Source organism: Nerophis lumbriciformis, linkage group LG09 (assembly GCF_033978685.3).
Source record: "Nerophis lumbriciformis linkage group LG09, RoL_Nlum_v2.1, whole genome shotgun sequence".
In the NCBI taxonomy this organism is placed as follows: domain Eukaryota; kingdom Metazoa; phylum Chordata; class Actinopteri; order Syngnathiformes; family Syngnathidae; genus Nerophis; species Nerophis lumbriciformis.
Window position 1 is genome coordinate 19,519,782 of NC_084556.2, and position 25,955 is coordinate 19,545,736.

The window sequence follows — 25,955 nt, forward strand, 5'->3', positions numbered from 1 at the left end:
ATATATATATAAATATATATATATATATATATATATATATATATATATATATATATATATATATATATATACATACACATACACTTTTCTTGTATTCCCTCACGTCACTTCTTCCCCGAAGTGAAAAAACAGTCAACTAAGCCAAGATGGCTGTTGTGCATAAATCAGCGCGCACAATACCTGAGTACGCAAAAGGACTCGATCTTCCTGCAAAAAGCAGATATGAGTAAACAATCTAACAATGCAATGGAATAATTCCCTATACTTAAAAAAAAAAAATTGTGGAATGATATTATGTGTTATTTGTCGGTGGAGTTCCCAGACGTGTCGAACTAGATTATGCTCCGACGTCATTCTACGCGACAAAACAGATGAAAACCTGGAAACGCATGGATGTCTACAAATTTTTTGTGTGTGACTGGGTCAAGGAAATTGCTATGAAGGCTCTACCGGATAAATACGCATTCTTTTTGCTTGGGTATGGTTGCATTTCATGATTTAAATGTGTGTTTTGCGAGGATGCGTCCATGTAAACAAAGGAACATCCACAGTTCGACACCTGTGACTGCATATCCATTTAAAAAACTAACCATTTTGAATCATCACCATATTTGATTTTTTCCTGTCATATGTCCTCCGACACATTTGTGTACAGAATAAACAAGAGGGGAGACGTAGAAGAACCTTTCTTGACAAAGTAACATTGACTCTGACTTTCTGGTTTATGTTTGTTAAAAATTTAAATACAAACAATATCAAGATAATATTTCAATTGGAAACAGTAAGTGAGTAAAGTATATTATATATAAGTGATCACTGCAAACTCGTGCCTCGACTTTGCTCCTTTTTACACAATAAAAATCAACTAGAGGCTTCCCAAATGCTGTTAGAAATTAAGCATGATTGTAGCTGAGATAGGCTCCAGCGCCCCCCCGCGACCCCAAAAGGGAATAAGCGGTAGAAAATGGATGGATGGATGGAGTTGAACATACCTGTATGTCAGCATGTGGCCCCACTTTTAACTCTTTTTTCAAACACTTATTGCAAACGCTTACTTACAGTAAGTCACCAATTTGACGGATTATGGAATTGTACGGAATATGTACTTCACTGTGCACCCTACTAATAAAAGTCTCAATCAATCAATCAATCAATGACTTTGTAAGTCATTATTTTGTCATTATTTTGACAATTTTCATATTGACTTACTAAGTCATAATAATGACATACTTAGTATCTCAGGTAACTAGGACTGTTTTGTTTACTTTACCGAAAAAATATTGAGATATATATCGCATATCGCCATTCAGCAAATGGAGCGAAAAACACAACCAAAAATTGTAGGCTTCTTCACGCGACGAAGCCGGCCTACTTCACCGCAGTCTGTAGTATATTGCCCCCCAGGCTGTGGTGGCAGCGACGAGGTGGAGACGTGATGGCGACAGGCCAAGTTACTGTCATGATCCGTGGTCGGATCATGTTTTGTTTAGTTATGTTTGGTTAGTTTTGGACTCCTTTAGTTATTGCTTGTGCACCTGTGAGTTTGTTTCGTCACCATGGTTACTTATTATTTTCACCTGCCGCTTGTGTTCTCGACGCGCACCTGTTTTTCATCACTGACACTATTTAAGCCTGCCTTTCTGTTCACTCGTCCTGTGCTCCTTGTTTGCGGTAAGCTACATCACGTTGGTTTGTTTTCGTGTTCCTGAGTCCTGTGCTAAGTTTTAGCCTTAGCTTCCCGTGCGTTCGGCACGCTTTTCTTTTGCTTGTTTTTCTGTTTGCCTATGATTTATATAATTAAATCATTTCTTACCCTCACGTTTTTGTCCGGAGTGTCCGTGTTGCACGGAAGGAACGATCCCGCATCAATATGCGACCCCCACGTGACAGAAGGAGCACAGCTTACAGTTCCTTCGCCCCGGACTTTGAGGAGCTGGACTTGGAGGCAATGGAGGCGGAGACGCTCCGCTATTCCCCCTTGGAGCGCCAGGACTTGATGTGGGGTCCGAATGGGAAGTTGATCCCACTCAACTCCGAATGGCCCGAGGACATTGCCACTCCACAGTATCGGACGCGTCAGCGAAGACGGAAGCAGTCAAAAAGAGCTTCACCTTGCTGCGAAGACGCGTCACTCCCGAAAACTCCTCCTCCGGACAGCAAGACTCCACGGGCAACCCAGTCTTCCTCGCCGCCATTGTATGGTAATCCTCTAGCACACTTTGCTAAGCAGTTCACCGATTGGGCTGTCAGTCAGCTGGAGACCCGCGCGGATGACGTCACCCCGCCCACAGGTGATGACGTCAGAGACGAAGATTTTTTTTTCCAATCTAGCTCGTTTTGCCAGCCACCTCCTAAAGACTTCATTCCTAAAATAAAATATTGTCAGGACAATTTTTCAAAAGTTAGATTTTGTCAACTTCAATCACCTCCGCCCCCAGTGACTCTGACTCCGCCCCTAAGGACTCTAGCCCCGCCCACGTCAAGGACTTTTTCCCTCTGTCCTCCCACACAATCTCAGGTGGGGGAGGAAAAACGATTTTCTGGACAATTTAAAGGGGAGAATTCTACCCCCCTCCTTACCTCCCGCCACCCACGCTTAAAGACTGTTCCAGAGCGCGTCTGGTATCCGCCCCTTGAGGGGGGGGGCTGGGGCCGGGAGCTGTGCTGGTGGGGCTGCTCAGCTGCGCCCAGCCAGGCAGCAACCTCCATCCCGGCCGCCACCACCAGTCTTTCGACCTGCCAAGCCGCAACCCCCAGCTCGTCCTCCACCACCAGTCCGTCGGCATGTCAAGCCGCAACCCCCAGCTAGACCGCCTCCGCCATGTTCATGGCTAACCTCAGCCCGGGTGGGCCTGCAGACGCCACCATCTTCTTCGGTGGGCTTGCAAACGCCACCATCATCTCCGGTGGGCTTGCAAACGCCACCATCATCTCCGGTGGGCTTGCAAACACCACCATCATCTCCGGTGGGCTTGCAAACGCCACCATCATCTCCGGTGGGCTTGCAAACGCCACCATCATCTCCGGTGGGCTTGCAAACGCCACAATCTTCAGTGCCCGCACCACGCCAAGCTTCGCCTCCTGTGCCCGCACCACGCCAAGCTTCGCCGCCCGTGCCCGCACCACGCCAAGCTTCGCCGCCCGTGCCCGCACCAGGCCAAGCTTCGCCGCCCGTGCCCGCACCACGCCAAGCTTCGCCGCCCGTGCCCGCACCACGCCAAGCTTCGCCACCAGCACCTGCGTCCACGCCTGACTCGTCTGCTGCTGCGTCCACGCCTGACTCGTCTGCTGCTGCGTCCAAGCCTGCCATGACGGCGCCGACGCGCCCATCTCCCCGTCGACCACGGGTGTGGCCGCTCCCTGGTCGTCCGCCTCGCCAAGTGCGCCCACCTCCCAGTCGGCCACCAATGTGGCCATTCCCTGGGCGCCCGCCTCGCCTGCTGCAGCGGCGCTCCACTCGCCGCCGCCACTTGACTTTGCCTCGATGGATTCGGGGACACTTGGCCTGGCGCCAAGTCCTCCCTCCGCCCTCCCGTGACTTTTGACCCTGCATGTGTTTTGTTTTTTTTAGGACATCTAGAATCTGTCCTTAAGGGGAGGCTCTGTCGTGATCCGTGGTCGGATCATGTTTTGTTTAGTTATGTTTGGTTAGTTTTGGACTCCTTTAGTTATTGCTTGTGCACCTGTGAGTTTGTTTCGTCACCATGGTTACTTATTATTTTCACCTGCCGCTTGTGTTCTCGACGCGCACCTGTTTTTCATCACTGACACTATTTAAGCCTGCCTTTCTGTTCACTCGTCCTGTGCTCCTTGTTTGCGGTAAGCTACATCACGTTGGTTTGTTTTCATGTTCCTGAGTCCTGTGCTAAGTTTTAGCCTTAGCTTCCAGTGCGTTCGGCATGCTTTTCTTTTGCTTGTTTTTCTGTTTGCCTATGATTTATGTAATTAAATCATTTCTTACCCTCACGTTTTTGTCCGGAGTGTCCGTGTTGCACAGAAGGAACGATCCCGCATCAATATGCGACCCCCACGTGACAGTTACACCGATCCTTACACCCACCCATCCCCTTCCCCGGTCTGTCAGCCGGAGAGACATCCCCTTAACTAACACATTTTCAGGGGGAAACACGGATATATATATATATATATATATGTATATATATATATATATACACCCTGCGATGAGGTGGCAACTTGTCCAGGGTGTACCACGCCTTCCGCCCGATTGTAGCTGAGATAGGCTCCAGCGACCCCCCGCGACCCCAAAAGGGAAAAGCGGTAGGGATGGATATATACACACATGTATACATATATACTGTATATATATATATATATATATATATATATATATATATATATATATATATATACACATGTATATATATATATATATATATATATATATATATATATATATATATATATATATATATATATATATATATATATATATACATATACATATACATATGTATTTTAAAAAGTGGAGTATTACGGTGCTTTTGAGTACATGACTGCTTGTTTCCAGGCCAAGTGCTTTAAATAGAGTTTGCAACCGAAGTGACGTCACGTGCAACATAAGTATTATTATATAGCATTGTTTAATTTTACATGAATCGGTAACAGGTAGTACTATGAAAGTACCACCTTTATTACACATTCCTATTTTTAATATTTTAGCGTTTTAGTGTGTTTTTTCAATTACTTGATTGATTCAGGGTTCATAAAAACAGTCTTTCCTTGCCTAATGTACACTAATGAGCTTCCACTTTTTACACTGACTCAAAGTCAACGTAGCACTTGCAGGCTTTCTCTCACAGCTAAGTTGTCCCTCAAAGTTCAGTCGCCGCATAATTTCTCCCCCTCTTGAAAGACAGGCAAGTAATTGCCATCACACTTCAGTCCTTGCTCTTCTTTGCCTCAGCACCAGAGGATGGGAGGGGTAACGTACAGTATAGCTGCGGAAAACCTGAACTGCATTTTTCAGCGCGCAGCAATAGAAAGACATCGCTATCGCAACCCGCTGATACGGATGATGGAGGACGTGAGGGATTAGTGGCTCTTTTTCCCCCCCTCACTCTGGATGGGTGACTTCTTAAGACAGGACGACTAGGACTCGGATAATAACCAGCCGTATCAGGGATGGGAAATTTGTAAAGCTCAAGCTGTTGGTTTGGGGGATAAAGATGAAGTCTCAATTATGAGACAGCAAGAAAGAGGACGGCACTAATTGGGCCATGCTTATTACTGATGTGCATGTTCTGTCTAAAGCTTTGTTGAGTCAAGTGGTTGTAGATGGAGTATGGAAATATATCATTCTTCTGAATCCAAGCAATGTGGATGCTACATGGACTTTAATCCAATGTTATGGAAACTGATGTGATTTTTCATTAGGGCTTATTTTTGAAAGCAAGCACCTTGTGCGTGCCACCCTAAGAGCGGATCATTTTTGTGACCGGACTAAACTCCCAGTTAGACGTCTGCTTTGAACCACAATGTTTATGACCTTATGGTACGCTAAAAAGATGGGCTGCCAGCTGCTCAACAATGTGCGGAAACCCAAAAATCGACTACGCCGCAAGTGGGTAGGTTTGGTTTATGTTTTACTGTGGTTGAATTTTTTTTTTACTGAAATATATTGGGTTATACAATTCTAAAGCTCTTCAACTATTAGTCATATAAACTATTTGTTTTATAAATCCACCCAATTTCCTCATACAGTATATTGGTCAGGGGAACGTATCAAGTCACTTACAGAGAGTACTGGCAAATAATTCAAGAATGTATGTTTTGATTTCAAAGTTATTTTGATGACAATAGCTTTTAGCTAATATGCAGTTTAGTGGATTATATTTATTGAATTAAATGAAGAAATCAACAAAAAACATTAGTATGCAGCAGACTTGGAGAAGCAGTTTGAGCATAGCATTGCTAGTCTTCACCATACTGAAGCAGAATGAGTAGGTAATGCCAGATAGTAATGTTAATATATAAAATGGCACACATTTATTCATGAAAATATGGAAAAGCTGATGGTGTGTTTGATAGAGAAGCAGCTAGAAGGAAATACCGTAGAAGTCTGCTGTAGATTATTATTACATTATTTCATAGAACTACTGTAGTTGTTTGTAGTTGTTGTTCTATTGTATTGTTTTTCATACAAGATAGTTTTTAAAAGGCAACATGCCTTTTAAAATGTAAACATGATAAAACTATGCTGTTTTGGAGTGTCTAGCACCAATTCAATTGATTTTAATTCATTCCAATGGACAATTTTGATTTGAGGTACAAGTGTTTCGAGTCAGAGTTTTGTCACAGAACCAATTAAGCTGGTAAGTTGAGGTACTACTGTAGTTTATTAATGTCGCATTTAAATCAGTCTGTAAATTACCTTTTGCTCAATGTTCTAATTTATAGAGATGTGTGTTTTGTAGCTTTTACTCCTGATTGTTCCACAGTGCATTCAGATGCAGGGTCTGCCCTGTGCAGACCACTGTAAAATATGTTGGTATCGGTCATAATAAAACATCATTATCGCCACCTTGTTTCACCATGTTTTTTCATGGGGTAAAAAAGCATTTATTTGAAGTGTGGTGTTAATTTTCAGCCATGTAGACCACACAGCGACTAAGTAAGTGAGGCAGGGCATCCGTTAAAGTGGAGGCCACTAATACAGGAAATACTGTATATCACAGGGGCTTTGAACAATGAACTGTGAGTCAAACTGTAATTATGTATAAAGTACAGTTTTGTATGTTTAATATTCCCTAATCTGAAAGTGTTAGAGGTAGCTGTGTAGTGTGCACACATTAATGCACGCTGCCACCCTTTTTAGCACTCCACATACGGCGTTTAATAAGCATGCTAACAAATGGGAAATCTGCTAAATCTGACATCCAAATTAACCTTAGTCTTGCCATGCACTCGTATAGTATAGCTTTATCAAATTGTCACAAAAGTATGACCCAACTGGCCTGATACACGCAAGTGGACTAATAATTAGAATATAAAAAGGCCTCACACACACGCATAGCTTCTCATTTTCATGCATTTACCAGTCCTGATGTAAATCTGTGATGCAATTATCTGACTCATACGAGTCCAAGTGAAAGAAAAACACAAGCAATGAGGGACCCGATCTGAGGAGAGATAGACAGAGATTTTAAGTAGAGTTCATAAATCTTCTATTTGTGCTAGACACAGCCTTATTCAATGCAAGCTAACACATTGTACCTATTATACCAAGGTCCGGCCAGTTAAGATATATGACGGAATATGGGTATTATGCGATCATTGTCAACAGTCTCCAGCTAACTTAACACATATGTTTTGGCTTTGCCCATCCTTGTGCAGTTACTGTACTGAAATTTTCAATATTTCGTCTTTGGTATTTGGCAAAAAAAAAACCTAGTCTAAGCGGTCTATTTGGGTTCGCCCCTCTGTCATCTTTTTAGCAAATCCCCTAAAAAATTTGGTAGCATTTACTACTTCGTTGGCTAGAAGACTCATTGTGCTAAATTGGAAGGCTGTAGTGTCTCCCTGCAGCTCCCGCTGGATTAGAAATATTATTTTTTTCCTTAAATTGGAGAAAATTAGGCTGAGATTGAACGGTTGTTCTGTGAAGTTTTAGGAAGTATAGGGGAGTTTCCTAAAATATGTAAAAGAGACTGCTGCGATGAGGTGGCGACTTGTCCAGGGTGTAGCCGCCTTCCGCCCGATTGTAGCTGAGATAGGCTCCAGCGCCACCCGCGACCCCAAAGGGAATAAGCGGTAGGAAATGGATGGATGGATGGATGTAAAAGAGACTGATCTCAAATTTAACCCCGATTGAAAAGTAATTGAAAGGTAGATAATTGTTGAGTATTTTGTCTGCTTTTGTGTATTGCTGTACTGTGTTGGGGACATTCAGGAGTGCATTTGTTTGTGGCAGTCAATATCTGCCTGTACTTATTTGACTAATGCATGTTTTATTTGTATTTGTTTTCCTTTTTTGTATTTATATTTTATAAATAATTGTTGTGGGTTACTTGTTTGGGGGAGAAAATAAAGAACATTTGACATGTGTTTAATTGTATTTCTGGACTGTGTAAGTCAAAAATCCAATAAACAAATGAGAAAGACAAAAACATAAGCCAACACAAGCATACTTCCCATGATGCGTATGTGCGTAATTGTTGCAGTATTTCATTGAGCGTTGGAAAGGGAGGGAACCATTAACTTGTTGACTATTTAATGGGCTTCCCAACTGTGATGTGTGCAGTTATGCATTAAATCCCCTCTCTGAAGTGTCGTTTGAGGTTAATCTTGCACAGGTTCTAACAAGATCACATGAGCAGGGAGGAGTCACTCCCATTAGGTGATTGATGTTGTTATTAGCGTTCATTTTGCCTTTTAAAAACCATCTGGCTTTTTGAATGTTGCTGTGAAAATAACACATCCACGTCTGCAGGAGAAAGTGAATTAAAAAAAACACAAACAGTGTTGTTGAAGTAGAGAGATTCTCTGTGAAACTCCCCTGCCTACACACTGTTATATATCTGCTGTTGGCTATACTCGTTATTTCAGCCTGTAGATGAGTTTGACGTAATGTTCAACAGCGGTCTGCTGGAAGCAGCTACCCATTGTAGCTATGCACAGCTGCTGGTTTTATGGTGGAGTGAGCATTTTGCGGAGGCGGCGAGAGACTTCATGTTTTTTACGTTTTGTATGGAGCTATTTCAAGTTGCTAGATTACGACATTTATCATCAGTTTGGGGTTAACAGCAACAGCAAACCTCAAGTTAATGATTTTAGATTGGGCTTTTTACCACCTTTGTTTGTCATGCAAATGCAGAAAAACGTGAATAATAACTTTAATTAGAAGAACCTCATGTGCTAGGTCCGGTGTGGCCATTGTACAAACAGGTAAGCACTCAAAGTGGAATATTTGCCAGCAATATTCGCATCAGCTTGTGATCCCTGCAGAACTCAGGTGCAAATGTAAGCCTTGCAGCAACCTACGAATGGCTAAAATGGTGCAAATATGTTGTACTACAAAAAAAAAAAACCTAACCCATAATTCAGTGGACAGAACGCTGATCAATTTGATGAGAAGAGGCTGTCTAAAAAGTATACCACCATTAAAACATGTTCCTATTGTTTTTTGGGTATTACCGTATTTTTCGGACTATAATTCGCAGTTTTTTTCATAGTTTGGCCGGGCTCCAGTGCGACTTATATATGTTTTTTTCCTTCGTTATTATGCATTTTCGGCAGGTGCGACTTATACTCCGGTGCGACTTATACTCCGAAAAATACGGTAGTTGAGAGGATAGTCAAAATGTGATGTATATGTACTACAGTATCTAAATAAAAACATGGGATGTGCCGATTGATCGGCCACCGATAAGTATCGGACTATTTTCATAAGAAAGCGTGTGTTCGCCATTGCCGATTAATGCCTTTTAATGCCGATAACAATTGCCGATAACAATTGTATTAAATCTTAGTCCCCCGGCTAACAAGCTATTAACTAGTTAAGTATCTCCATACACAGTGTGGAGATGCTCCCATAGGTTAATAATAATCGCCTCCATTACGGAAAATAAACTGCATTTTTTAAATCTCTTATGTATCATTATCAATGTTACACACCTACAGCAAGCCAGCAGCAGTCATGCTAATAGCAACAGAAAAAAAATAACTGCTTAGTAAACTTTAAGAGGTTTAGATGGAATTGCGTTACAGCAGAAAGTAAGCAGCTATTAACAGGAAATTAATAAGTAGATTAGAGTTAGACAGGTGATAATATACAGGTATGTGAGCACTCTTTGAGACAAAAAGAGGAACATGGAGAAAAAAAGGAGAAAAATTTATATCGGTCAAGTTTACAGTCGGTCACGTCAAAAACCTTCTTGCTGGCTACTAATAAATACTCTAGAACTACAACCGGTTCGGAACCAACAATGTTCGGATTGTAATCATCTAAATATGATTATCAGCAATGTGAACAGGTGTCAACGTTGTGGCTCGGAAAACGAACAGAGGCGACAACAAGTAAGCTAGCTAGATGGTTAGCTAACTAGCAAGCTTGTTTCCGTGCTCCTAAGATCGTCTCCCCGTTCAGCATCTCATTGCGGCGTTTAGGCAAGAGGAACAGCAAGTACCTGAGTTTGGGGCAAGCGTTCAACAAATTTTGTTTGGATCACATTTTTATGATACTTCATTAAAAAAAAAAACGCGGAAGTAATATTTTGACGAGAAAATGTATACTTAAAACGGAGATGTCCGCGTTTTTGCGGACATTTCACCTGCCTGAATATAACAACAACTGAACATAAAAGGGCGAATCGATGCATAAATTGGTGGTGTCAGTACCAAAAGGTAATATCAGTATATTATCGATACTTGAGTGAATAGTCGATCTTTTGATTTTCTCAAAATAATTTTTTTGTTGTTTTTGTTAATGTTCTTTCTGGTCACAGTAGGACTTAAAAGGCAAAAAAAAAATTAAAATGAGTAGTAGATAGCAGTTTTTGATTGATTTTAGTTATTGTGTACTATTGACTTTGCTTTGCTTAAACAATTGTATTTAATAAAAGAGAATAAGGAACCTAATTTAAATATTGTGCTGATATTGTTGAACTGTCAATAGCACTTATCATGTACACTTTGATTGGTATCAGTATTGGTATCGGCCAATCTCACCCATGAATGATCGGAATCGGCAGCGTAAATCTCTGATCGGAACATTTGTACCATTAAATTTGTTTTCCTCCGAGACGAATATTTGATTTTGTGATATGAAGGTCTTAGATGAGCGTATGCGCAGTGTTGGGTGCAAGGTTGCAAGTGTTGTATATTGAGTAATACTTTAATCAATAGATTGATGCGTCTCAAAGTGTGAAACTGCATTATATCACTCATAATCTCAGTCTGAACCTATTGTGAATGAAGTTTTGGACCAATACTCTTTAATTTATTTAGTGTACTAATGAATGCTAAGTAGTGACAGTTACATGTTTATATTTGCCCAGATGGCTTTATACAATGGAGGTTAAAAAAAGTGTCATATTAATATGCCTGTGTCACGATCAGTTTTATTGAAAGCGAGAGCTATGTTTTGTGTGATTCATGTTGTGTGTTCTAAGAGATATCTGGTCAGAGAAGGTCAATGAGCAGATTTATATGCCGCTGCTCTCCGAGCACTTAAGATGCATGCCATCTTTGACATGATAATAAGCTGGGAACATACATGCAAGAGTGGAGTGGGTTCATAATAGTAGGTTTATATCCTCAAACACATATCAAGGGTGTATTCTAAAAAGCATGTGTGACATAATAAGGAATATAAGAAAACACCATGCATGCTCTTCAACTACTGCAAGTAATTTACATGTTACATGCTAATAAAAGGTGGACGAACATAAAAGTTAGCATGAATTATTTCTGTGGCTGTCGTGAAAACACAATAGCGAACGGGATATTAATCATTATACTGTAGCAACATGACAATCATACCAAAAATGAAGAAAAGCATTATCACTGCTAAGGGTAAACAAATGGCCATCAGTCTTGGATGTGATGATAAGTTTGCTGGATATGACGCTGACAGCTGCCTAGTTTGTGCTGCTATTACATAATGTCATGTACATTTCTGCTTTCTGCCTATAGGGAAATAGTCCGCCTGTGGTAGTGAACACGGACACACTGGATGGATCGCCATATGTAAGGACCATGTCTCTTCTCTACTAATATGACTCGCTCTCAGCTGATAGCATTACCGTTACTAAAACTGCTGCCTAATGACAGCCAGGTCACTTAACTAATGTTGGGACGAACAAAGTGAAACACAAAAAGGCATTTTGAGGATTAAAAAAATGGGGCTTTTGAGAGAAAGGCTTTCCACGGACTGCTATTTTTGTAAGCACTACAACACTGAGAAAAGTTGTTTTCTAGGTCAGACTTAAGTTCTTTCAATTCCATCTTCCGCAGGGACATCATTAATTGCAGAGGTAATGCTAATGAGTGGATGAGTTGTTCAGCCAAAAGGCAAACTGGACCAAAGAAAGAACAATGTGGCTATTCATCAATCGAGTACTTTACTAGTCCCACCACTCGTTGTGTTATAGTTACCAAGGATGCTTTTAGAAATTCTACCACACCCTTGTCTGTTGAAAGTCAGTTAATTCATGTTTATCTTGGCAGGTGAATGGAACAGAAGGGGAAATCGAGTATGAAGAAATTACACTGGAGAGAGTAAGTGCATTCAATTGAACTAAATTACATGATTACTCAAGCTGAATATTCAGCTTGTTGTTTGTTTTTGTCTTTACAAGTCATTTTAATGAAGCTACAAACTGATTTACTGGCGCAGACGCTGTCCATACTTTCCTTCCTTAAAATGGGACCTATGATGATTTTAACTTCTTTGTGGTCTAGATAATATGTATTGGATATGCTATTGTGTAAAACCCCACAAACAGAGGCATCCAAAACTGCGTGTAATCTCACGCCAAAATGCATTAACCTTATGATTTGACGCTTTGACATTATTTAACAGCAGTATCCAACATTGTAATGTTTATTATTAAGAAACTACAAAAATCCTCATCTTTTAGCCCGTCCATGACAGAAATAAAGACAGACATATTTTCCAAACCTGCTAAGCTATAATGTTGGTTATGTTCAAAGACAAATTTACTACATGTTTAGATTGTGGAGTGGTAGACAATGCCACAAAATCTGAAACGAAGGAGAGGCTTGCTGTGCTGGACTTGCAAAACTTTTCATGTTATTGTATATTCCAACCCTTCTGAATAACAGTGAAAAGAAGCCATGATAGATGCATGATCCTTACAATCTCAATGCGCTTCCTGAAGCCTCACTCAAGTGCCTCTAGCGGGATGAATTATTCACTGTGTTTTTGCTTGTAATTGCTACTGCAGGGGAACTCAGGCCTGGGCTTCAGCATAGCTGGGGGAACAGACAATCCCCACGTGGGCGATGACCCGAGCATCTTTATCACCAAAATCATACCTGGAGGAGCAGCGGCTCAGGATGGGCGCCTTAGGTAACAAACATACACATACACTTTTGTACGGAAGGTTACTAACAATGCTCTAAAAAGTTATTGTGATAAAATAAGAAAAATACATGAAACTGGGACATAGCAAGGTTTCTTCAAACATTGAAAACAAACCATGGCTGCCAGTTTCTGAAAAGATCCTTTTAATGTTATTAGTCCTGACAGTACTTGTTTTTGGCAGCTTTGATCAACATTTGTGTTAAATGGTGATATCTAGTATAACAATTTAGATCAGATTTTATTGCATCACCATTGATGTATGAAAACACAACAGATTACTGCATCTGTGTGAAATCACTTTACATTGATATTTGAAATACGAACAGTGTTCCCTCAATGCTTTTTTTTCATAGTGGAAGATCAGAAACTTCCCATTTTTCTGAATGCGGCATAATCGCCACCGTTTCCCTCGAGAGCCTTGTTTCACAAACGTTTTGCAGCCATCAGCAAATAGTTGAATCTGACAAAAAAATGAACAGACTAAAATGACATTGCCATGAAATCAATTTCTAGCACTCGAATGGAAAAGAGTGATGAGTGAAGCATTTAGGGCAGGCTCTTGGAGACAGGCAATGTGTACATTGTAAAATAGATAGTAAATCCAAATTTGAAAAAGTCTTTCTAGTGCAGATAGGCAGACCTTTGATAATGTTTGTCATTAACTAAACTATGTGCAGCTGCCATTATTTTTTAATATTTGGATACTGAAAGTTGGAAAAATTAGCACCATTTTACAAGGCTGTGCCGCACTTCAATTTGTGGCTCACGAGACAAATGTGGCTTGTGAAGTAAGTTAGACCAGCCCGCGAGTTTAGTGCAAACCTTTGGAAGAATTGGGACACATTTGAAGCACACTCGTGTCATATAGAGCTGGGGTTCTTAAACTTTTTGACCTCATGGGAAAACGTTTCTAGTATAGAGGGGTCCAGAATCCCACTCAAATAGTAACACAGAATAAGTAATCTTACTCATGGTTCTAATCGTATTCAATAATTATATCTAACCTACTTACAGTTTGTTTTTTATTGGCCTCAGTCTGGACCCCCTCCCCAGGAGCCCAGTTTGAGACCGAACCTTTTTTTTTTTTTAACTCATCGGGACCGAGACCGAGCCCGTAGGAGCTCAGAATGGTGTAGTGTAAAATATGAATGAAATGTTGTGCTGTTCAAACTGGCTTTATTTTCATTCTCATGCACATTTCACTTTAGACCGTACAAATAATTTACAAGTGGATCGCAAATGACGATATTATCAGTATTTACCCAGTCCAAGTGTATTTTGGGTAAAATCGTCATCAACCGTCCACCACATGACTGCAACAACTAATCGATTACATCGATTAAAATCGATTATAAAAATAGTTGGCGATTAATTTAGTCATCGATTCGTTGGATCTATGCTATGCGCATGCGCAGAGGCAATTTTTTATTTATTTTTTTATTTTATTTATGGTGGCAGAGGGGTTAGTGCGTCTGCCTCACAATACGAAGGTCCTGAGTAGTCATGAGTTCAATCCCGGCCTCGGGATCTTTCTGTGTGGAGTTTGCATGTTCTCCCCGTGACTGCGTGGGTTCCCTCCGGGTACTCCGGCTTCCTCCCACCTCCAAAGACATGCACCTGGGGATAGGTTGATTGGCAACACTAAATTGGCCCTAGTGTGTGAATGTGAGTGTGAATGTTGTCTGTCTATCTGTGTTGGCGCTGTGATGAGATGGCGACTTGTCCAGGGTGTACCCCGCCTTCCGCCCGATTGTAGCTGAGATAGGCTCCAGCGCCCCCCCCGCGACCCCGAAGGAAATAAGCGGTAGAAAATGGATGGATGGATGGATTTTATTTTATTTTTATAAACCTTTATTTATAAACTGCAACATGTACAAACAGCTGAGAAACAATGATCAAAATAAGTATGGTGCCAGTAAGCTGTTTTTCTTTTCAATAAAATCCTGGAAAGGATAGAAATGTAGTTTGTCTCTTTTATCCAATTATTAATCGATTAATCGAAGTAATAATCGACAGATTAATCGATTATCAAATTAATCGTTAGTTGCAGCCCTATACTACACTATAACAGGGTTTCCGCGGTCCATTGAAAAGCATTAAAAGTCATTAAATGATTTTGTGACGCACCTCATGTGATCTATAGTGGCCTCGGATTGGACAAACAGGGCAATTCTCAAAACAGACCACAACTTTTATTTTCTGACAATCCCACAGTAAATGTGTTAGAATTCCTCTAGCTGTCTGACACTTCATACATCACTTGCTATCTATTGTACCCATGTTATACAACTGAGAGGGTGTACAATACAATCTATTGAAGATGTTAAATTGGCACAGCCTATTTTTAATGCATCTAAAGGATGCAAATACCATTCTATGAAGTGTCTTTTTCTACAATGTTTAAATCAGTCATCCATTTCCGAACACATACATATTTTGCATTCCTAGTATGAGGTGTATTTATTAATTGATAATTTATTAATTGATAAATCTTTTAACTATTTTTTTTTCTTAAATGTATCCTGATTAAGAAATGTATCCTCCGGTTTGTGGCTATTTTAAGGCATCTTTTCAGTGGATATGTATTTTTACAGCAGGTTTTAAAGATATTTATATACCTTCACTCAATGACCTTGTGGTTGAAGTGTCCGCCCTGAGACTGGAAAGTTGTGAGTTCAAACCCCGGCCGAGTAATACCAAAGACTATAAATGAGACCCATTGCCTCCCTGCTTGGCACTCAGCATCAAGGGATGGAATTGGGGGTAAAATCACCAAATGATTCCCGAGCGCGGCGCACGCTGCTGTTCACTGCTCCCCTCACCTCTCCGGGGGTGAACATAGGGATGGGTCAAATGCAGAGGACAAATTTTACCACACCTAGTGTGTGTGTGACGATCGTTGGGACTTTAACTTTACCTTATTTTAAAAAAAAACTTCTGGGTATATTATATTGATCAACCAGTTCTTATTTAGGGGGCTTTGTGGGTGGAATAGAGGCACTCCCATTGACTCAGTTGTTAGAATTAGAAAAGTTGGGATTTTGTTAGTGTGTATTTACAACTTACAATGCATATACAAAGAAAAACATATGTGCTCTTGTCTTACATAAGGATTGAGAATGAAAAGCATTTGTTTTAAAGTTCAGATCCCCTTTAATAATTCTTACACTTCCTGGTAATGTGCTGATGCTGTTGCAAAAGGTAGAAAATGAATAAATGTTGAGAAAATGCAAATGTCAGCAAAAGTGGCTGGCTAACTTTTCAAAACATGGTTAATGCTTGTCGATGGTAAACCCAGATAGTAGGGCTGGACGAAAGGCAAAAATAATTATCACAATTATTTTGAATGATATTCTAATCACGATTAATAAGATTATTCATTAATTTGAAAACATAAGTATTTATTCTACCACCAAAACCCCACTTGAAATATATATTTTTTAAAAGACGGATATAAATTAGTAACGGATAAACCACAAGTAAAATAACAATAATAATAGCAATAACAATATATTGAAATAACAATAGCAATATAAAAAACAATAAAATTAAGTTTTTTATTCCGTTTTTTTACCTTTTACACTTATTTTACCACCATAAGGTGTGTGCTTTTTCTGCCAAATAAAATGTAATAAAATGTTTGGTAATTAAATGCAACAATCCTCACATGTATTGGTGCAATTTATCTTTGGACAATGTATACCAGTATTTTAGGTCAAAGCATAATACATTACATTACATTACATAATACAATACATTATTTTACCTAACAAATGTTCCTTCTCCTCACAATAACAACATTTCACTTACTTTCATGTCAATTTCTGTTATATTCTGCTTTTTATAGAGGGTTCCGAATTATTGGCCAATTATGTGACTCTGTCTGCGGTTACGTAAACACGGAATCATGCCTTACTTTTTTATTGAGTTCAGTGGTTATTGATTTCAGCATATTAGGGCTGTGTTAAATAAAAAGTAGCAACCATAGTGTGATCTCTAACTTCTAATTAAGTAAGCAGGTTTTTTTCCGATCATTATCTTTTATAATCATGGGAAGCCATAATCGATATCGGAACCAAAATTTGATTAATCGTCCAGCCCTGCCAGATAGGCATGAGTATGTTGTAAAATAATGTTAGGATGAGGTTTAATATTTGGGTTTCGGGGGCCACATGACGGGGCCCGCTCTGACTTGTTCCACTCCTGGTTCTCACACACCTTAAAAGCTGGCACTCATGCAGCTCAATGTGCTCTTCACAACTGGGAAGTCAAGACAAGGCCTAACTGTGATGTACAAATGGGATAGATTTAATTTCCGACTGTGACCTTAGAAAACGGGTGGATTTGGGAGGAAAAATGTGAATACATGTCATGTTTATCTGCTTTATTCTTACGCCTTATTTCTTCCCTTGGTTAGTGTGAACGACTGCATACTATTTGTGAATGATGTTGACGTGAGGGAGTGTACGCACAGCCAGGCAGTGGAAGCTCTAAAGGAAGCAGGTGCTATCGTCCGGCTCTACGTTCTCCGCCGGAAGCCAGCAGCAGAGAAAATTACTGAGCTCAAGCTTATCAAAGGGCCTAAAGGTACATGGAAGCGTGTATGGTGCTGATACTTTAGTGTGGGTTTGAGGACGCCTTCTAAGTAGCTTAACTGTACTTTCTGCATTCAGAAACGTTTGTGGTATTTACCAATACCTCTTTGGATCCCTCCCCTGTCTCCCCTTTTCAGGTTTAGGTTTCAGTATTGCTGGAGGAGTGGGAAACCAGCACATACCAGGGGATAACAGCATTTATGTCACCAAGATCATCGAAGGCGGTGCAGCACATAAAGATGGACGTCTGCAGATTGGGGATAAGATTTTAGCGGTCAGTCACTCACTTGACATTCATGTAACCAATTCACACAGTCCCTCATATTGCTCACAGGCTTGACTCACGCATTAAGAGTCAAGATAAACTACAGATGCAATTTCCATGGCCTGACATTACATTCATAAATATGTTAACAGTAGCGTGGGATGGGATTGATGCCGAACAGCATTGCGTTACTGCCATCTGCTGGAGAGGAGAGGCTTTAGCCACTACACAGCAAAAGTTCAAAATGGTGTCTCTTGCAACATCCATCCATCCATTTTCTACTGCTTATTCCCTTTGGGGTCGCGGGGGGCGCTGGAGCCTATCTCAGCTACAATCGGGTGGAAGGCGGGGTACACCCTGGACAAGTCGCCACCTCATCGCAGGGCCAACACAGATAGACAGACAACATTCACACTCACATCCACACACTAGGGCCAATTTAGTGTTGCCAATCAACTTATCCCCAGGTGCATGTCTTTGGAGGTGGTAGGAAGCCGGAGTACCCGGAGGGAACCCACGCAGTCACGGGGAGGACATGCAAACTCCACATAGAAAGATCCCGAGCCCGGGATTGAACCCAAGACTACTCAGGACCTTCGTATTGTGAGGCAGATGCACTAACCCCTCTGCCACCGTGAAGCCCTCTCTTGCAACACATTACCACTCAAAGTGCAATATTTATTACAAAGCTGAATATTTAATCATTGTAATGTAAAGAAAATTGTGCCTACAAATTTATTTTTGTTCTATGACTAGATCACATGTGTCAAACTCAAGGCCCAAGGGGCCAGATCTTGCCGGCCACATTATTTTATATGATCCGCAAAAACCTGGAAATATGCGTTATAAGGTCTATCCATCCATGTTCTACCGCTGGTCCCTCTCGGAGTCGCAGGGGGGCTGGAGCCTATCCCAGCTGCACTCGGCTGAAGGCAGTGTACACCCTATACCAGTACTTGACAGAAAAAAGTACATGTACTGCATACAATTGCATATATTGTAAACTTTAATATTTTGTACTAATGTAAATATATCATACATACAAACTTTTTTTGTGTTAAAATAAGACTAAATACTCTATCTGATTGCATTATAAATATTTATATTTATATTAAAAAAAAAAAGTAATGTTATATTATATATATATATTATATTCAATTATATTTTAATGTAAGGTATTCATCAAATTGTACACTGTAAAAATGACAATAGATTTTACAGTAAAAAAACTGGCAGCTTAGTCTCCAAAATTTTATCTTAAAAAAATGACGGTACATTTTACCACTATAAATTTTATAATAAAATTCCAGCGACTGAGCTTCCAGCAAAATCTAGATTTATTTTTACAGTGTGCGTAAAAAATATATAATGCTGTAATGAAATGCATAGGCAATTGTGTAACACCAGTGTTATATTTTATATAGTTTATAGGGTTTTTTATCAATGCATAGTGCAATCGTTAGTGCGCAATATGTATTATTCATTAATGTTATTTTGTTACATTTTTCTTCTGATACTGTATGTAAAAACCTGCACTGCAACCATATAATTTCCTCGTTGTGGGATGAATAAAAGTCTATCTATCTATCTAATATCATGAAGCGAATCCATACATTTATATTCATATTTTCTTTACTGTTATAAACGACCCCCTAAGGGCAGCCATAACTGTAATGCGGTCTTTAATTAAAATGTATCTGAAACCCCTGGCCTAAACTAAGAAACAAAAGTAGCTGTACAAGGGATAATAATTGGGTTTGTACTGAACATTATAGAGTGGGCAGTGATAATGTTATTTTCGCAATCATAATGTATTTGTTAACGTCCCCCATGCACTCTGGTTGGTGCTGTTGACTGTGTTGCCTTTATTATGAATGCCGAGACGTACTTTAAGTCCCTCGCCTCTTTCAAGTGGTCTATTACGACAATAATAATTGCTTTCGCCTGTTTGTCCAATCAGGTGAACCACGTGTGTCTGGAAGACGTCATGCACGAGGATGCTGTGGGGGCTCTGAAGAACACAGCCGAGGTGGTGTACCTCAGGGTGGCCAAGCCCAACAACCTGTTCCTGACAAACTCCTACAACCCTCCCGACCTCACCAATAGTAAGTCTGAACACATAACTTTGAGGCGCCTGCATTCAGTAACATTGGTCAGTATCAAGATGTCCAAATCTGTAGTGAATGCATTTCCAGGATTGCACGCCCACAGAATGCATCACATTTACATAATCAGTTAAGAATAGAGGAGCAAGGACATAACTTGCTATTTCTAAATGGCTGCAGATGAATGTGGGTTAAAACCAAAGCTCTTTTTTAAATAGAGAATTTAGCTTTTTCATGAAAACCTTTCTTTTGGGCTGATTCCATTGCTACTTGATTTCTGCTTTTGTGACCAAAACAAGAAGCAAAGCACTGACATCATTATCCATGAGTCAATCATTTTTTTGTGAAAACAAAGCCTTCCAGTAACATTTGTATTTTCATTTATTTCAGGCAATGACACAGAAAAAGTACTAGGTAGACAACATAGAATAATATTAATATATATAATACAAAGGGGAATGTACAGTATGTAAACATGATGATCCAGTTTTGCCTGAAAGGGAGTGGGAGGAGGATAATTTATTTAATCCCACCCCCAGTTCTCCATTTATTGATTAATACATTGAGCTTCACTGTTACTTTGTTCAAAGATTATAATACACATGTTATATCATGTCCGTGGATCGATTGGTACCGGGCCGCACAAGAAATTAAAAAAATAAATAAATAAAATAAAAAATAAAAACTTTTTTTTATCTTTTTTTTTTTTTTTTATTAAATCAACATAAAAAACACAAGATACACTTACAATTAGTGCACTAACCCAAAAAACCTCCCTCCCCCATTTATACTCATTCACACTCATTCACACTCATTCGCACAAAAGGGTTGTTTCTGATATTTATATTTCTGGTTCCTACATTATATATCATTATAGATCAATACAGTCTGCAGGGATACAGTCCGTAAGTACACATGATTGTATTTTTTTATGACAAAATAAATAAATAAAAATACCCCCCCCAATTTTCAAGCGTTGACTGGTCCGCAGTTACAAAAAGTTTGGGGACCACTGCTGTAAGGTGTGATCACCTAGTAAACGTTGCCTCACTCTCTCTACTGCATCCTGGGTTGGAATACATGTGAACAGGGAAGTCGAACAATTTTGTCCAGTTTTACATCTCTGATCTTTGCTACAAAGTCAATTGTGTTTTGGACATGATGTGGCAGTAACTGGAGCACTTACTTTCACACTTCCGCACAATGTTTGTCACTTCCTGCTCATTTGTAGCAGAGAGGAAGAATGACAAATAATTATGTTTAATAGTCGATTTTGCAACTCCATTGTCTGGGATATCAACAGCCAACTTAAGACCAACATTTACAAAAAAACTATTGAACGTATTCACTACATTACTCATGTTACAATCTTCACCATTTTCATCAATAAAGTAATCAAGATATGTCAACTTTGAAAATCCTTGTTTGATTAGGCTATTAAAAACATCACAATTTCCTTAAAAATTTTTTTTTTTTTTTTTTTGATTTTTTTTATAGTATAACCGTTCGCTTGTTCCTATAATATCAGTTAATTTATTGTTCGACTTCTTTCGTTTTTACTTTGATGAACAGTTTGTAGAGATTGTTTTTCTTTTTACAGGCATTAATTATTCCTTTTGTAATCCAAGGGCTTTTTTATGTTTTTCTTTTATAAAATATTATTTCACAGGACAGTGCTTATTATGCAGGGAAGTGAAGATGTCTAAAAAATTACAATAAGCACTGTCCACATTTGGTTCTTTGTAATCATGGGCCGCTAAACTAATGTATAGAGCACGGATCGTTTCCCCAGTTACTATTCATTAAGAGATTTTTGCAATAGTGTTTTTGGTTTTCTTGAGATTACAGTCATACAAAATAAAAACAGGTAAATGGTCAGTGATATCACATATACTGTAAATAGGCCACTGGTGATTTGATTTCACATAATGTTAGTAAAAATGTTGTCAATGATTGTGGCACAATGTGTAGTTATTCTGCTTGGTTTCGTTATGGTTGGATATTACAGAGACAAGCTGTACATTGTGCCAATGAAGTCAGCCACATCTTTTTTGCTTGGATAGATTTGACAAATCAATGTTAAACTCACTACAGATAAATATGTATTTCTGGTTCACAGACAAAAACAGTTTACCCATCTATATGTCAAGGCCCTTGGGCCTTCGACATATAGCGTAAATAATGTATTAGTCTCCGTAATTATGAATTAAACTGAACATGTGAGAGCATAAATGACCACTTCTCGCTGTATTCGAAGACTCCCTGTGGTTTCTTTTCCCAGCGTATTCTCACATGGATACTGAACTCAGCCACCCCAACTACCTTGGCTCAGATTACCCACAAGCTCTCACTCCCACCTCGCCTAGTCGCTTTTCGCCTGTTCTGCACGGCATGATGGGAGATGATGACATCCCCAGGTAAGCCAGGGTGTCGGAAAGACATTATAGTGGTGTGAAAACTAAGGCACGACCGTATCTGGTTTAGTATTCCTTGTTGTTATGGGAAGTTCATTCCTCTGTTTCTTTTCTAGAGAACCTCGCAGGGTTCTGATCCACCGAGGCTCCACCGGTCTTGGATTCAACATCGTTGGAGGGGAAGATGGAGAGGGGATTTTTATCTCTTTCATCCTGGCAGGAGGGCCAGCTGACCTCAGCGGGGAGCTGCACAAGGGCGATCAGATCCTCAGTGTAAAGACACGTTGCCCATTTCCCACGCTAATAGAAGAACCCAGTAGTCATTATATGCTTGTTAACATTTGAGATGTGTGTGTGCAACAGGTGAATGGAGTGGACCTGCGTATGGCCACGCACGAGCAGGCGGCTGCAGCATTGAAAAATGCTGGCCAGACGGTAACCATCATCGCTCAGTACAGACCAGACGGTATACCTCAGCAGCACAGCGAAAGTTCATTTATGGAGCTCAAATAAAAGATGAGATTTGTCCATTTCAGAGTACAGTCGTTTTGAGGCAAAGATTCATGATTTGAGGGAGCAGCTGATGAACAGCAGTATGGGCTCTGGGACGACCACGTTAAGGAGCAACTCAAAAAGAGGCTTCTACATCAGGTACAACACTCATAGTACAAAGTGGTAGCACTGTGTGTTGTAATCAAGACATAATTATAGACTTTGAGGAGTTAAAGTTGTTAGATTGGTCTTAAATAAAGGGTCCTCAAGGTTTCTTCTTAATGTATTCGATCGCGGCGCATCACCACGGCAAAAAAAAAAAGAATGTTTTTTTACGTGAAAATAAATTAAAGTAACATAATGCATTGTTACGGATACAGTATGTGGATGACACATGGGTGAAATTCAGAAACCAAAAAATGCAAGCCTTCACCAAGCACATTAAATTAGTGGACAAAAACAACAAGTTCACACGAGAGGATGTCGAGGACAGTAAGTTGCCTTTTTTGGACTGTGACGTCCACATTGGAGATAAATAGGGGCCTCAATGTCTGGGTTTATCGAAAACCCACACATACTGATCAATACCTACTTTTTGACTCACCCACTGGAACACAAACTGGGCCTTAACATAACCCGACAACCCAGAGCTGATAATGTTCCTACCACCCCACAGGCCAAAGAGAAAGAGCACAGACATTTGGGGGAAACCCTCAAAACCTGTGGTTACCACAGTTGGTTGTTTGTGAAAAGTGCATCCAACAGAGTGGAAGAGGAGGAAAAATGTAACAGATGAAAAAATATTGTCATTCCATATGTATCAGATCTATCTGAGAAACTCAAAATAATTTTTAACCAACACAACATCCCAGTACACTTCAAACCAGGCAACACCCTGAGACAGAGACTGATTCATCCTAAAGACTGGACACCCCACACCCACAAAAACAATCTGGTGTATGCTATCCAGTGTAATGATGAATGCACTGATTCATATATTGGAGAAACAAAAAAACACTAAGCCGAAGCATGACACAGCATAGACGGGCAAAGTCGTCAGGTCAAGACTCAGCTGTGTACCTGCACCTCAGGGAGGAACAGCACTCCTTTGAGAACAAACAATTACATATTTTGGACAGGGAGGACAGATGGTACAAAAGAGGAGTGAGGGAAGCCATCTATGTCAAGGTTGAAAAACTATCCCTGAACAGAGGAGGTGGTCTGTGACACCACATGTCTCCCACATACAACACCCTCCTTTCAACCATTCCTTAAAAGACTGCAATTTAGCCTCCAACAAGTAACAGGAGTTAGAAAAACATTCTGGTCACCTTCTGTGACCAGAATGTTTTTCATTTGTGCCATTTGTTTACAACTAAATGGAATGCTTACGTGGGGGATCCCGACTATTTAGGACTGGTAGTAGTCGATACGCAGCGATCGTTCTGCCACACAATACCTCAATGCTAACGAGGGGAAATTACACTTCAGCGACTGCCGATATAGGGCGAAACCATCCTTGCCCAGGCACATCCCCCTGGTTTTTAGAGTAGAAACATTTGGGGTTTTGGCACCAGCCGCTAGACTAGATCTGACCAATCTAAGTCTATGATAGATAGATTGATAGTACTTTAATGAGCACGAACTGATGAAGCATACATAGATGAGAGGCGAAACGTCTTCCAAGACAAACCAAACAGTCCAATTGCGGTCGTTTGAATGCCCTGAGATTACAATGACAACATTCATAGACATAGGAGGAAACTGGCGGCTTTTAAGAAGCGTAAGGCTCGCAGCAGCACAAAACAAGTGTGACATCATTCGAGCTGAAACAAAATAGTTTCATACACCATTACAGTCTACAATAACACCATAAAAAATATGCTAGATTTGTTGCTCGTGTTTTTTATTAAAAATGATATGTGTCTGTTTATTAGGTACCTTACTTTTTGGATACACTTTTGAGACAAGAGCTGCTCAAATTCCTTGGTTAAGGAATAAGTTATAAACAAAAACACTTCCTCATGAACATTATACTGGCACTGACCCACCCCGAGCTAGTATACATACGCGCACCACTTCACAGGGCAGCTGTTAATAAAAATTAAAAAAGCAGGCTTTGCTCCACATCCATCCATCTTCTTTCGCTTATCCAAGGTCGAGTCGGGGGCAGCAACCTAAGTAGAGAAGCCCAGAATTCCATCTCCCCAGCCACTTCGTCTAGCTCCTCCCGGGGGATCCCGAGGCTTTCCCAGGCCAGTTGGGAGACAAAGTTTCCCCAACATGTCCTGGATCTTTCCTGTGGCCTCTTACCGGTTCGACGTACCCTAAACACCTCCCCAGGGAGGCGTGGGCATCCTGACCAGATGCCCGAACCACCTCATCTGGTTCAGCTCAATGTGGAGGAACAGCGGCTTTATTTTGAGCTTCTCCAGACTGACAGAGCTTCTTACCCTATCTCTTAGGGAGAACCCCACCACCCGACAGAAAAAAATAATTTTGGCCGCTTGTACCCATGATCTTGTCCTTACGGTTACAACCCAAATTCATGACCATAGGTGAGAATAGGAACATAGATCGACTGGTAAATTAAGAACTTTGCCTTGCAGCTCAGCTCCTTTTTCAACACGATGGATCGATACAGGGTCCACATCTCTGCAGACGGCGCACCGATCCGCCTGTCGATTTCACAATACACTCTTCCCTCACTCGTGAACAAGACTTTGAGGTACTTAAATTTGTCCATTTGGTGCAAGATCAGCTCCCCAACCCGGAGAAGGCACTCCACCCTTTTCCGGGCAAGGACCATGGACTCGGACTTGGAGGTGCTGATTCTCATATCAGTCGCTTCACACTTGACTGCAAACCGATCCAGTGAGAGCTCAAGATCCTGGCCAGATGAAGCCATCAGGACCACATCATCTGCAAAAAGCAGAGACCTTATCCCACAGACACCAAACCTCCCCTCAACGTCCTGACTGCGCCTCGAAATTCTGTCCATAAAAAGTATGAACACAA

The 25,955-nt window shown here is 40.4% G+C and overlaps 1 protein-coding gene across 3 annotated transcripts in view; it reads left to right on the forward strand.

Moving 5' to 3' along the window:
• LOC133607596 (disks large homolog 4-like) overlaps positions 1-25,955 on the forward strand; it is a 184,656-nt gene that overhangs the window by 138,951 nt on the left and 19,750 nt on the right. For all 3 annotated transcript variants that reach the window (XM_061962379.2, XM_061962377.2, XM_061962378.1), the window contains exons 4-13: positions 11,653-11,706; positions 12,187-12,237; positions 12,927-13,051; positions 17,484-17,653; positions 17,799-17,935; positions 19,887-20,031; positions 22,313-22,448; positions 22,562-22,718; positions 22,809-22,911; positions 22,982-23,096. In XM_061962379.2, coding sequence (XP_061818363.1) covers positions 11,653-11,706; positions 12,187-12,237; positions 12,927-13,051; positions 17,484-17,653; positions 17,799-17,935; positions 19,887-20,031; positions 22,313-22,448; positions 22,562-22,718; positions 22,809-22,911; positions 22,982-23,096 — 1,193 coding nt within the window. The remainder of the gene's footprint in view (positions 1-11,652; positions 11,707-12,186; positions 12,238-12,926; positions 13,052-17,483; positions 17,654-17,798; positions 17,936-19,886; positions 20,032-22,312; positions 22,449-22,561; positions 22,719-22,808; positions 22,912-22,981; positions 23,097-25,955) is intronic.